The following is a 16,101-nucleotide window of genomic DNA, read 5'->3' on the forward strand; positions in this document are numbered from 1 at the left end:
CATTATCCTAGGCTAAACTAGTATATCCTGATACGTGTAGGATAAATTAGTTTGGCTGGTAACATTATACAAATCATTCTCCATTTTTCGGTCAATATATATGCCTACTCATAAAATCAAGCAATTTGCAATCAAATAAAGGAGTGTTCACGAGTATCATGATAAATTGCAAATAAATTAAAATTTCGATTCATATCTATTTAAAACATTAAAAGTTTAGCAAATTTCAGAAACATGAGATAATATTATGAGATATAGATCCAAATAATTAGATTAACGAAATCAATGATTCGATGAAATCTCAATTTCAATTATTAGAACTTACCCCAAAAATTGAAATCTTAGAATTAATGAATTCAAGAAAAATAAAACGAATATACAAATACAAGTTGATAGCCTTTTAAAAATCTTGTTCACTGATTCCATATTTATTTGTTTACTTTTTAAAATCTTTATTGTTTTTGAAAACTCTTTTAATGTTTCATTAGAAAAAAATGTTTCATTCGATGTCTCAACATCGAAAAGAATTTTCGATGTTGAGCATCGAAAATTCTTTTCGATGCTCAACATGAGTTCTTTCAGACTCTCAATGTGGCCAGATAATGAAGCACGGAATTCGACATATCTGGGTCAGATCAGTCCTGAAGATTTTTCAAGTTTCAATCAGGACCAGAATCCGGATCTTCTAAAATACGCCTTTACTGCCTGGATCATTTAATCGTAATCCTTATTGCATATTGATTCCTTTTTAAATAATAATAACTTCTTTTTTCGATTTTCAAAATTGGTAATTTTGAATTTAAACCATTTTAATACGATAAGAGTTATATAAAAGATATTCTAGAAATATTACATGGCAAAATTAATGCAGACTTCTGCTTTTAGTAAGTAGCAAAAAATTCCACAGATTTTTCTGTCGTTGCATATACAGTAGAGCGTCGATTTTCCGAAAGTCAATCATCCGAAACGTCAATCATCCGAAAGAATTCCAGTCGGCAAATTTAAATTTTCGCCAGTGCTGTGGCGCTTCATTCTTTGGCTGTCTTGGGCTACTAAAGTATTTTACGTTTTTGATACTAAATTAACATCTGAAGTATAATTTTTTATTATTTTTATATTTTTCAATACATTTATTTTGTTGTACAAAATAAAAAAATAATTTTTAACGATACAATAGTCTTTGTTAGGCTTAACATCGACGAAAATTCAACGCGAAGTGACACGCAACGCAGAAAAATTTCGACATCGGATACGTTAAACTATTTTTTCGTACGTAAATCAGTTATCCGAAATATCAGTTATCCGGACAACCCCAGTCCCCAATTGATTCGGAAAATCGACGCTCTACTGTAGTTAATAATAATAATTTTTACAAAACGGCACATTTTGGATTAAATTATTGGCGTTTGTAATTTCCAGATTGTTGTCAATAGAGAGGCAAAAAAAATTCATTAGTAAGTATAATATTTCCCTATTTATTCTTTCTGTTAATGAAATTCTTTCATAAAATTTTTTAAATAAAATTTTCCTTTAATGCCAACAACTGCATCGTTTACATTATTCTTCCATAATTATTGTTGATATCAATGTCAATTAAGAAAGCATATGAAGCATAAAAAAGTATTATTGCAATTTTACTATACAGTATTTGTGTTAATTCTCTATAAATGTTAGAATCTCATTTGTTTCTCATAACTTTTGGCATCCTTCAGCGATGTTGGCGATCTCTTGTATATAAAACTCACCAATAATCAGCAAAATTGAAACTATTGTACAGCCTACGTATGTTAATTCTCTGCGATAAAGGACAATGCATTTAAATAAATTTAGTATAATTGAAAAAACTTAAAAACATATAGATAAAATATTTTAATTGTTTCCAGAGATAAATCAAAACTAAAATTTCATAAGTTATGGCACTCACAACTCAGAAAATCAAACAGATAGACAAATTCCAGAAACGAGTTGCGTAACTTTCCCAGCTGTTATGAGTTTTTATTTAAAAAATAACTTTTGTATTATTAAACACAATGAATAAAATTGCATGTAATGCCATCTGTTAGGAGATTTTGTTATAAAAATTTTTAAATATTATTAATTATTATAAAATGGCAACCAGTTTAATTTTGAGGATAGTGAAGTGTTTTATTTTAAAAAAAAACGAAACAAAAAGTGCAAATGCTAGTAACAAGTAAAATCTTCATTAAGTCTGACCATTCTCGAGATATGTATGACACATATCTCGAGAATGGTCAGACTTAATGAAGATGACACTTCTTCCATCTCCCACCTCATTGATCGCTAACCACCAAACTTTGGTAGCATTAATGACCGTTATATACAAGTTACCGTGCCAAATTTCGTTTTCTTAATCTCTATCCCATTTTGAGATATTAAACGATATAGACGCCAACACACACACACACACACATTCACATATATTCACGAAATTTTCGTTCCGGGTTTTGACTGTTTGGGTCCTGGAATCTTAAATCGTGATTTGAAAAATCCAAAGGCTCAAATTTGACGCCATTCCAATACATTCCCATTCTAATTCATTCCAATACATTCACTGTTATACATAAAAGCTAGGGAAATAAAAATACCGTAAATAAAATGACTACGTTTTAGTCGTATATTGTTAAATTCGAAATCTGCAATTATGTTTTTAAATTATTAAAACTTCTGTATATTCTACGATGGCAAATAAATGAATTCCGGATTCTCGTTTACTCTATCTGATATATCCAATGTTCAAATCTAACTATTTACTGTTGTAGTTATAATTAAAAACTATTCAATTTTACTATTTAAGTATTAATTTCTTATCATATTAATAAAAGATTTTACTCCTTAACTAAAGTTGGACTAGTAATGTAATAAGTTATAAAATATATATGAGAAATCTTGCTCTATTCACATTCGAAATAATGCAAGATCTTACATTATTCACAAAAGATCATGCAAAATACCATTTTATTTATTTCATGTTTTCAAAATTCAAATATTTTCAAAATATACTTTGATGTTACGAGAACTACATTGATTTATTGTAGAATTTAAAACAAAGAATTTGAATAAAAAGAGAATCATTCTTGAATATCTCAAAGAATGGTAGTTCCAAAATATTTGAAGCATATAGAAGCATCAGATTAAATATACATTATTGCTCCGCATCAAATATTTATTGATAATCTCTCGAAAATACAAAAAATATTTTTATGACATGAAAAATATTACACTATACAAATATTTGAGCTTTCCTTATTTCTGAATAAAATAAAGAAATTAGTTAATTAATTTTCTAATATCTGTTAGTCAATGAGGATATATTTTATCTGTTTATTAAAAACTTGCCATTATTACTTTAATAAATTATGGTAAAATTGATTGAAATATCTGAAGATTAAATATTTTGAAATGTAATCTTATTTTTTTAAAAAAATGCTTTGTATCTAATAGCGAAGAAGAAAAGATAATGGTTACAGTTGAAAATAAATGTCCTAGATTTGAAAGGAAATGAATCTCAGGAAAATAGATTAAAGTAATAGATTTTTCAGTTTTAATCTGATTCATATAAATAACTTGATATTTCGAGTCGATAATTCAACTGATATTCGAGTATTTTTATAGTATGAGCTGAAAAATATGTTGTATGATAACTAGATTTCATATTTATAATTGAATTCATATTCAAAATGTAAAACTCGATATCACATAAAATCAAGTGCACATTTTTAACATCATACTTTAAAATGAAAGAAACTTGGTCTTATTCCTTAAACTTTAATATGCAAGAAACTTGTCTTATTCCAAGTGATTAAAGTGAGATTTTGAAATCTTACTATTCAAACAACGCTTTTTAAATGGTGGAGATCATTAAAATATTCATTTTTATCGATAAATGGATTTTTTCTTCTGATCTTTATCGAAGGAATTATGAAAAATACATATCTCAAGAGATTCAAATAATGATAGTTCAGGCATTTGTTATTCTTCACAGAAAATAATTCAAACTTATGATCAATACAAAAATGGAATTAATATAGGCTATTATTAATTAATTAAAACCTAACATTTCAATGTAATAACAACAGAGTAATAATAACATTAGTAATTAGAAAATTAATAGAAGATGTACGTGTAAGGACATAAATAAGAATTCCATTTCAATAATATATTAATAAAATAAAAAAGAAAATCTAGCCAGGAACGAAAACATAATAATAATTAAAATAATAGGGGGACAAATCTTAAAACATTTATAAGTACATTAAAAAATATTAGCTACCATAAATGATGCATTTAAATCCAAAATCGATAGAAAAATCGATTACAGGTATTAAAATAACCTTATTAGTTATCTTAATAAAAATTTTTAAATAGTCTATACAATATTGTAAATTTACACATGTAGGTATACGTATATACAATTATTGTATATTAAATTACATAATTTTATGCTTAGTTTTCTTAACATTAATTTTAATTATATATAAACAACATTTGTTATAAAGTATTAACTGTAAAATAATTATATAAATATTTATATAATTATTTAGCGTACTAATAATATATTATTGTATCATCATAAGATTGTAATTTTACGTTATGTTGCACTTAGTCAAAATAATAATACCAGTCACTTTTATTTTTAAAGTTACAATAAAGTTAAGAATTCTACAACAGAAATTCTTCAATTGGAGAATAATTCTCACTTTTAAATAGATATTCAGTAAAAACAATCGAATTATAATTACTTATAAAACTAAATATAACATTAAAAAATTAAATAATAATTAATATCGCTACTAATGTATTTAAAATATAATATAACTAAAATTCATTACATACAAGTTAACAATGAATACTTCGAAATAAAGAAGTACATCGAATTAAACTAATTTCATTTTAAGTTCAGAAAAATATGGGTGGAATTGCATCCTAAATTTGAAGTAAAACAGTTTATAATTTTGTCTTCACTTATCAGCAATTAATTATATTTATTTTGTTTAAAAGCGATTTAGAATCATGTTATTTTTTTCTATTTAACTGTAAATTCAAATTGTTTTTATTTTATATTTTATAACTATATTATCAGGAATTTTTAAAAAGTATTAAATTACGAGAAATTCCCAAAATAAGTTTGAACTAATCTGATAGGAAATGATAATATAAAAACTGAAATTCTTTTAAAAATGTTTTCTTTTATATATCTTTTAAAAAATACACGATAGTGTAACGGACTATAAGTAGTAGTTTCTTTTCCTTTCTTTTTAGAAACAAGTGTAGGCTATAGAACAATACAAAAACATTCAATACTTTGAATTCATACTTTATGTCTCAAGAAAATAAAACAAATAGTAATTTATAAAAATTATAAGTGTTATATCTTTTTTATAAATAATATAATATATTATCTGCTAACAGTGAAACGACAATGATTAAAGTCTAATATAAAAAAATCTATGTATGACAACTTAAAACTACTTTTAAATTATTTAACGTTTTTTAATTTACGATTTAAAAATAATGTCATAAATTTAATATTTTTATTTATATCGTAGATTCATGTTTAAAAAATAACAGCTAATACTGTCATATTGATATGTATGGTTTTACGCAAAGACAAACGAATGTTCCTGCAATGTAGATTTATATGTATAATTACAAATCTTAACCTGTAAATTATGCTTTTTTAAATATTATTACTCCTTTTGTGCTAAGATATAAATTACAAATAAATTAACTACATCAAATTATATTAATCTAATTAAATTAAAAAATTTAAATTATATAAATTCATTTATCTTCATCTTTAATAAATTCACGGATAACTTTTTGACAGCAAATTCCTAAGGTAGTCTTCAGTTAGTTATTCAAAGTGTTTTAAAAGTAATTTCAAGACGTTGTGATAAAGTATACAAATTGCACTTGTTTAATTAATAATTGTCTGTTTATTATTACTGTAATTTTCAACGTAATTAAAAAAAAAGCAAGTCGACTCCGTCAACTTTCCGTGATTTCTCCACAATATTTTACTACAAAAGTAAATTTACAGAGCTTGTTGAAGTAGATAATTTAATGAGTTAAATATCTAAGGTTAGATGATCATATCATTTATAGTAATATTTAGACTACCAGCCTTATGGCAGATGTTATCAGTATTTTCATAGTATGATAAAAATTTCAGGAAGCTTAAATTCTTATTTATTAAGTTAATCTATTAAAATTACGGCGTGTGATGCTTAATTGCAGTTCACGGATGAAATAGCTTATTTTTTGCTTCTTCGTAATTTTTAAAAAATTATATTTTAAAATCGATTAAATTATTTTGAAACATGTGCAAAGAGATTTTAAACTGTTTTAAATTAATATGTAAGCCATCAAGAATATTTTAAACTGTAAACATTTCAAAATTTATATACTAAATGATTTTTATCACTGTGCATAAAGTTAATTACAGGAATCCAATATTTATAATTTAATTTAACAAAACGGGGCTATATTTGTATTCGATAATGAAGATAATTTTAAACAAATAGAATTATTTAATTAAATGAAAAATGCTTTTATAAATGCTTAATTTTTTGCAATAATAATATATTTTTATCCTCAAAAAAAAGGGCAAATAAGCGTGAAGTAGAATATTAGTTAAGAATCAAGAAAATAATCGCATTAGGTTTTGACATTTCAAGTATTTATTTATTTTAAATCTTAAACAATCTTTAAAAGATATTTTTACAAAATTTCTACAATTCTTTGTATGTAAAAATATCAAAGTCTTAATTTATTAATAATTTTTAATCATTAAACTTAAGCGATTAAATTTTTCCTAACATTTGAAATCCTTTACTAAAAAATTAAAAACATAAATATATATAATAAATTAAATTACTACAAATTAATACTAAATTAATTAATAACATAAATACATATAATAAATTGAATTAAACATTACATTACTTCGAATTTAAAATTCATTGTATTTACATTTTATAAACTTAAAGTTACATAAGTCTTAAATTTTCAATTCCTATTAAATTGGAAATATTTTACATTATATCCTATTTATTTTATATTTTCGAATAATTAAATTTTTATTTTAAATACATTATATACATGTTTACTCTTTAATAAATTCTTATAAATTTATATATTTTTTTTCTAATTAGCATCCAATTTTTCCTGGAAAATTTTTCACTAAAGTAGGAATGCTTCTTATATATTCATATCAATTTTTGCAAACAACTATAAAAAATATCTTATAATTTAAAATTTTCTGTTTCTTTTCCTTCTTCTAAATTGAAAATAAATTTGATAACTTTCCATCCAGAAGTTCTTATTCGTTGTTATAAAATTTCGCGTTAAAAATCACATTTCTGTCGAAGTAGATAGAATATTAATATATTAACTCATTTAAATATTTTGGAAAGAATTACCAATAAATAATTCATATATTTAGTTTCAGAAAATATAACTTTGTTGACTACATAATAAGCTAAATTGTCTATCAAAATATAACATAATACATTAAAAAATCAATGTTTATTTTTCTATAAACGGCTTTAAAAATAATTTAATAATAAATATATTTAAAAGAAGTATATTTTAAATTTTATTAAGTAAGAATGAAGACATTTAAGTAAAAAATTTATTCAAATGGTTGGTAAAAAGTTGTTGGAGGGTAGAAAATGAAAACGAAATTTGATTCTGAAAGTAATTGAAAATAGAAAAAAAAAGAAAGAAAATAAAAGAAAAATAATAGTTAAAAATTGGAACAAAGAAAAGTAAATTGACAGTTTGATGTGAAAACTTATGAAAGTTTTGCAAATTAAATTCACCTAAATATAAATTTGAATTTTATTTTAAAATCTAAATCTATTTAATTGTGATATAAAACATCATCAGATTTTTTAAATCGAATCGATTTTAAAAAGAAAATTTTTATAATTTATACAAAAGAAATGACTTTGATTGACAAAATTCTTTATTTTAAACTGTCTTTATATTGTTATTAAATGACTTAAAAAAGAAAATTTCATTTCATTTCATTTTTTATACTTTTTATAAAATTAAGATTATGTCATTGATAATATAAATAATATATTTTCACGACATTTAGAAGATTTTTAATGACATTCAAATAAATTTCATTTTTAATACATTTAATATTCTCTATATAAAAACTTATTTGTTCACTGTAATTAAGTAAATAATTAGAAAATTTATGCTAATATCCAGTTGCAATTATTTTAAACTTAAATGAAGATATAAAATTTTGTAATCTGAAAAATATAAATTTACATATTTATAGATATTTAGTGATATTTAAATTCAATTTAAAAAGAGATTGTATCTGAAGTTTTCTAAGATTACACATTATTAAAATAAATATTACAATAAATAAACCATAATAATGTTTGTTAATTCAGATAATTAATGTCAAAATGTTTAATGTTAAATTAAAAGAATGTGAATTTTTGACATCATAATGACGACACTAACTTTAACGTCATCATTATATTTCTCAGAATTGTGAGATCATTGACGGATGTAATTACAATCATTTGAGTTGAAATTAAGTTCTAACAAACATTTCTTTGAAGAATGAACCTAACTACAGTCGACCCCCCTATAACACTGTTGATAATTCCGTTTTATATGAATTCCATGTTGTACGAGTCACTTAGATTTTACAAATACGTGTCTCAGGCTGTAAATGGCTCACGTATTTGTAAAATCTAAGTGACTTTTACAACATGGAATTCATATAAAACGGAATAATCAACAGTGTTATAGGGGGGGTCGATTGGTATTCTTAATGTTTTAATTGTTAAATATTGTATATAATAATCGTAAATATTTGTTTACAAAGATTAAGAAGAGAGAGTGAGTCACAAATTTAAGTGTTCTCCCCTCCGAAAACCATAAAAATAGATTTTTTATCATTTATAAAATTTTATTTAATTTATATTACTTTTATGTCATAATTTTGTGTGTAAAAACAGAGTCAGTCTATCCATTAGCACTTTACGAATATGCCTAGAATGGCCAAATTTTGGAGGAAGAAAAATATAAATACTGTATACGTTATAAAAATTACTTTTAATATAAAGTAAAAATAATTTACGTTGGATGATTGCTCACCTTTTTTCTTACTTAACTGTTAGGTTATGTTCAAGTTAGTTGGAATATTTACGTAGTGTCTAGGATGAAAAATAAATCTAAGACTGATCCGTCATAAAAATTTAAATTTTGGAGGCTCTCTGTATCTACGTACACTAGAGATTTGGAAGTTTGGGAGGCTCGAAACACAGAGAAGTCCCAAACTGATGTGTTGGTATCTCTACTTTAGCCTGTTTATTCAATTTTTATAATATAATAATATAACTGAAGCATGTACTAAGATTTACACACCGAATTTTCAAAAGTTTACACATTCCAATTAAATTTTTGTATCGTAAAATAAAATATAAACATTTTATTATTAATATAATCTTTACATTACTTATAGAAAGCTAAAAGAATTATTTTATTCGAATAAATATAGATAGTGAATTATTAAAATATATTTTATACATCGTATTTTAATTGGAAATGCTTTCAAAATTGGAATAAACTTGGAAAGAATATGTACACTTGAAGAAAATATTTTAATTTCATGACTATAAATAATTATATTAAAATAAAATATTTTTAGTTATTTACTTTTATCGTTATACAATCAAAACTAGTAAAGAAAAAGTAATTTACATTTAACAAGATTAAAATTGTAATTTAAAATAAGAATAATATTAAGATTATTCTATTAATTGTTTTCTGAAAACATATTATTTATGAAATTCATCACAAATTTATGTTATCTCACAGTCTGTGATCTAAATTACTTACTGAAGACAGAAATAAGAATAAAAATTATAATTTTTAGAATATTATAGCTTAATATAATAAATGCCATTAATTTCAGTTAATAAAATATTTTATTATTTAAGAACTTATTAATTTATCATAAATTTTTTCCTGTATTTGTTTTACTTACAAATTCATAATTTATATAAAAATAGCTTAAAGCAATCTTTAATTAAAGAATAAAATTTAATATAAAGCAAATACATAAAAATAATATTTACATATTTAAAAAATTTTACTATTTATTTTTTCGAAAAAAATGAAATAAATTACTTTTATTTCTAGTTATCTATCATTAATATTTCATTGAAACGAATATATCTCAATTACATTAATTTAGTTTGTTTTAATCACATAAAAAATGTCATTTATTTTTAAAACAGTCTGAAAGAATCGATTGTAAAAATTGATAGAAAATAGTAAACGTGTGAAGAAAAAAATAATGAATGGCATTAATTATCCAGATAAAGTAATACGTTTAGAAACGAAGTGAGAAAACAACAAAACTAAAGATTCCAGACAACAAAAATAAAAAAATAAAATCAAGTCCAGAACACTTAATTAGATTCTGAATTCTGAATTAAGTACTTCTATTGAAATAACCTTTAGAATTCTCTACTTTCAAGAAATCTATCTATAATAATGTAAATATTTTTTTTATTTAAAATTTTTCGCAATTATATTTTCATATTTAAGAAATTATTTTAAAATGAATAACGATGATTTGTGAATTTAAATAAGTTTAATCAGATATTTAAGTTTTTGTCTTATAAATTTAATCAGAATACTCGTAATAAATGGAAAAAATAACATGACAACTCTTATCTTACTTTAGAAAACTGAATGCAATAACAGCAATGATAAATGATTTATTAGTTAATAAGAATTATATATATTATACCTAGAAACATGATTAAACATGAGTAGAGTTTATTGTATATTATCTATAATATACTACGTATTAATCAAACAAATGTGATTTTTGTAACAACTTGTTTACAAATGAAAATTATTTTTAACTACACATTTTAATTAATTTACATAAATTTATAAGAAACATGGTAATCAGAATTACACCCAATATAAAACTGTTTATAGGCCTCTACTGTCTTTACTATTTTAATCTGATACTTAATAAATTAGCTAAAATAACTGTAATAATTATAACATTTTTGTATTAAAAGCATATGCAAATTTCTTTTATATTTAAACAGTGAATTCTTATCATAACCTAATAAATAGTCATTATTCCAAGACCAAGTTGTCATAATTAGTTAATTATTAAAAATAAGACAAATTATTTTATAATTTCTTTACAGAAATAAAATATCTTGCTTTTAATTTTAACTCTATAACACCTGTGTAAACCTGTGTAAACCGTGTTAAACCTGTGTAAACCGTAATTGCACGGTACCGAATATTTATTTCTGGCTTGGAAAGTTTCCGTTTTAAACAGGTTTTATTTTTTTAAACATAAAAAATTTCTCTGTTTGGAAGAATTTTTCCATTTAGGCAGGTTTCATTTTTATTCGGGTTCCATTTTGGACAGATTTCACTTGATACATTTTAGAATTACAAAACAAAACGAGTCATTACCTAACGCTCTATATATACTAACAGTTTATAATGATTAAATGAATATTTAAAAGCAAACTTATATGTTTATAATACTAGAAAATTTATTTTGAAAAGATTATAAAGCGATTTAAATTTATATGTTGAGAAAACTATGAAATGCCATAATGTCTTAACTGGAGATTTCAAAAATTGGAATTTTAAGCTCCTTCCATGAAGCGGAAGTTCGCTTTGATCCTTTCAATCTCCATCTTAAATAGGTTTTAATGTACATGCTCTCGAAAAATATCTTTACTACGTAATAGGCAATGGTTAACCGCCCGTTAAATGATTATCATAGGATTTATTTTTGTTTTCATCTTTCAATACGAAACTAATAAAAGATAAAATCCACGAATAAGAAAGACTAATAAGAATTCTTTCAATTTTCAGAAATATTTAAGCGTTATTTCTTTATAATTTTACTATTAAAAAAAAGGTAGAAAATTTCCTAAATAGTAATTTCTGTATTTTCTACAATTTAATATTTATAAAATATTTATATTGAATTCACTTATATTATATTTTCAAAATTATTTTAAACTAGAAAGACGATCAATAAAATGAATATATTTGTGATAACAAAAGATTTAATAAAAGATTTTAAAATAAAAAAGAAATAAGTTTTAAACTTTGCTTAAATTATTTTTGACAAAATAATTAAATAAATATAAAAGAAACGTTGAAAGAACACGTTGAAGAAATGAACTGAAAAAGCTATTGTTTTTATTCAGAATATTAATAATGAAGGGGGAAAAATATCATTTAATGTTTTTATACAAAACTAAAGTCTTAATTTTCATAAATTAATGCTATTTATACAGCACTTTTTATTTATAATTCTTTGCAATAATTTATTAAAATAATTCCACCGTAAATGACCGAAAAAATAAAAATTATATAATTTAAATGTATTGTGTGATGATTAATTTTGAAAATTTTGTTAATTTACATATTTCGTAAAATCTATAGCTTATTGTATTTATCAAATAAACTTGTATAATTTATATTATCTGTTAAAAGTATTAAATAATAATTATAAATAACGATTTCATGCAAATACCAACCTAATGCTCCAAGACGATAATTAAAAGTGATCACAACCACATTTCCAAAACTTGCCAATACACTTCCATCATAAGGATTTCCGGAATTCCATTCATAAGATTCTCCATGTATATACAACATTACTGGTAGATAGATACCTTCCCTTCCAACTGAAAAAAGAACAAAAAACAATTTAAATAAAATTAAAAATTGCTATTTTTTAATACAAATGTTTACAATGATTACCATATAAAAGTACCACAAAAAATTTCTAAAATATGTTATAAATTATTCAAAACTATTAATCATCACTTGAAATATTTGAATATCTCTTATTAAATTTATTCTTTTTATCTATAATATATAATAATAATAATAATATACATAAATTTAAATGACAATGATTAATTGCATACAACAAATACCAGTCGACCCCCTATAACACTGCTGATTATTCCGTTTTATATGAATTCCATGTTGTACGAGTCACTTAAATCTTACAAATACGTGAGCCGTTCATAGCCCGGTACACGTATTTGTAAGATCTAAGTGACTCGTACAACATGGAATTCATATAAAACGGAATAATCAACAATGTTATAGGAGGGTCGACTGGTATAGTCTTAACTTTTTATATCTCAGTTCAATAATTTATAACTGATAATATTTAGTTTAAAAAGTTGGCATTATTATATTTGTATATTTATTCTATTATCTGTTATAACAATAAATTAATATTTTCTTATATCAGTTTACTAATATTAATTTATATTTATTATTGTTATTATTAGTTATTTATATCCTCTATATATTATGTTATTTATATGTTAACATTACTGGTTGCTATTATAGTAACATAAATCACTCTTTCTTCATATATATATATACGAATAGGTCGATGGCGAAAGAAAGATTAAAATCACAAATTCTGTCAAGTTGAATAATAACAAAGGTTTAAAAAGTTAAAAACAACGGGATGAGTAAGTTTGTTATCATAATTTTCAACTGATTACAGCCCGGAGACTTTGATAATTTTGATTTAAAAAAAAGTATAACTTTGTTTATGAATTAAATACAGATGTCAAAATAAAAGTTTGTCATCTGTAATGACTTCAAGTGGTTTTATAACTGAAGAATGAGTCAACAAAACATCCTTAATTAGAAAAGATTGTAAATTGCTACGCTTTCGATTGTAGTTCTCAAGAGAGCATAAACCAAAAGATAAAATACGTATTTAACAACACTTCAACAGCTCAAGGCATTTTACTTGATTAGAGAACATCCATTAAGCAAAATCGTAAAATGAAAAATTCTTACTTTTAACATCCCTTTAGGATAAATCGGTTATGAAAGTAAAAGTATTATTTTTCCATTTTTTTTTCTTAATATTATTAATTGCTGTAGACCGTTATTTTTTATATTCGTTTAGTCACTTTCTTAGTAAACAAAAGTTAAGTTTTTTCCATTTTTTTTTCTTAATATTAAGAAAAAAATTCATGTTTATTAATGTAAATTTTTGTTTCTTTAAAAAATATTAGAGATTAAATGTATTTTAAATGCATTTAGGAAAGAAAAAAGTAAATTGGATAGTCAGTTACAAATGTAAGAACCGTAAAAGGGATTATAGAAAACGAATTTTAAAATAATAATAAAAAAAGAGAGTTAGATTAGTGTTGAAACTTAAAATATATAAAAAGAGCGGAAGCAAAATTGAGGAGTTGATTTAAGAAGTGCAGAATAGAAGAAATTCCTTAAAGGAAGTAAAATAAATAGAAAAGAAATGCTTTGGAAAATGATTTTAAGAAAAGGAATAAAGGTCGAAGAATAAATTTACAGATACTGAAGGAGTAAAAACATATTTTAAATGTATGATTAGAAAGAAATGATGCTTATACTATGTATTTAATAAGGTTTACGTAAAAACGTTTTTGTCTTGTTTTTATGAAATATTAAATAAAGAAAACTACTATAAAATAAAAGAAATTTCGAAGTTATTGACGATAGAATATAGTACATATTTGCAAATATACTAATTATACCAATTAACAAATCTGACTTGAAATTAATTAAAATTATTCGAATATAATTAAAATAACTTCTTCACAAAATGAAAAATTTTGATTTTTTTTTCTCAAAATACAATAAAAATTTTTGTTGAGGAATGATTCTTAAACAAATCGTTTATTTCTTTATTATGTTTTTCTTAATCAAGCAATTAAAATCTCGTAGAAAAATGAAAAATTCTCATTATTTCTAAACTTGTCATCAATAAAAAATAAAATTAAATGCTTGTAAGAAGCCATTTCTCGACTGTTAATTTGAACTTTGCCTGATAATGTTAAATGTGGTAATTTGAAAATGCTAATTAGGCAATAAAAATCGCTGTTTTATCAGATAATTTTTTACACAGTACAAGACCAGGTAAATTACATAACAAATTAGTTTTTAAATATATTTTATCGCGTGAAAGATCTTTCTAGTTTAATATTTTAATATAAATTTAAGATCTGCATTACAAGATTTCCAAGTTACAAAATAACCACCTGAGAATTCGATATTCTTAAATGAAATGGTGCTAGTTGAAGATAAAATCACCAAAATGACTAAAGATAACTTCTTATCGTACTAATGTAATCTTTTCAATTTTTTCCCCTTCCTTTTCTTTCACTTCAATTATTCAGCTTCAAAAATAATTTTTTTCTCATCAATATTTATTATTTTATTACCCAGAATCAAAGTTTTAAAATTATATTTGGGTTTAGGATTATATTTATACAAATTTTTTAAAGTTTATTTCTTGATTTTACTGTAATTTTTCCTTAATCGGATTTATTTGATAATTTGGTTTTATAACCTTATTTTTTTAAAAAAAATTTAAACAATATTTATGATCAATGCTTTCCAATTTCTATTAAATAACATTAAAGGAAAAAAAATTTTTTCTTGTTTTTACTACAGCGACCTACTTTTCGTTAAAGCTTCATCATTGTTTCTAGAGATTTTTTTTTAAAAAAAGTTTCTTTTGATAAATGATATTAATTTATTTTATTTTATTTTAAATCGAATTCTGTCACCATTTACAATATTTACTATTTTTAAAAGCTTCGTTGATTTTAAAACTATTGTTAAAAATTTTTATAGTTTATTACAGTATTCTTATAGATTTTATATACAAACAAACAAAAAAAAAACATAGTTATTTACTGTTAAAAGTGATATTTATTCTGTAACAATGTGCAAATTTCTGTTTGTTTGTTTTCTGTTTAGACTTTAGATTATCAATCTTTTTAAAAGGATAGGAAAGAATTTAGAACAGAAAAATAGGACAGACAATCTTGTTTGTTTATTCAAAGATTTTCAATTTGTGCATTCTTCATCCAATTCATTTTTCTTTTCTTCTGTAGATCAGTTTAAATTTCTCTATTCATTTAGTTTTCTTCATCTTATTTTCACAATTTAAAAATTTCAATTCTTTGTTTATTTTTATCAATTGAATTTAACAATTCAACATCTACTTACTTTTTTTTA

The 16,101-nt window shown here is 22.9% G+C and overlaps 1 protein-coding gene across 2 annotated transcripts in view; it reads right to left on the reverse strand.

Moving 5' to 3' along the window:
• LOC111619281 (neuroligin-2-like) overlaps nt 1-12,738 on the reverse strand; it is a 75,860-nt gene extending 63,122 nt beyond the window's left edge. For both annotated transcript variants that reach the window (XM_023360961.1, XM_023360963.1), the window contains exon 1: nt 12,594-12,738. In XM_023360961.1, coding sequence (XP_023216729.1) covers nt 12,594-12,714 — 121 coding nt within the window. In that variant the 5' untranslated portion in view covers nt 12,715-12,738. The remainder of the gene's footprint in view (nt 1-12,593) is intronic.
• Nucleotides 12,739-16,101: the final 3,363 nt, after the last annotated feature.

Source organism: Centruroides sculpturatus, unplaced genomic scaffold (assembly GCF_000671375.1).
Source record: "Centruroides sculpturatus isolate CEXI.00-Female unplaced genomic scaffold, Cexi_2.0 scaffold46, whole genome shotgun sequence".
In the NCBI taxonomy this organism is placed as follows: Eukaryota; Metazoa; Arthropoda; class Arachnida; order Scorpiones; family Buthidae; genus Centruroides; species Centruroides sculpturatus.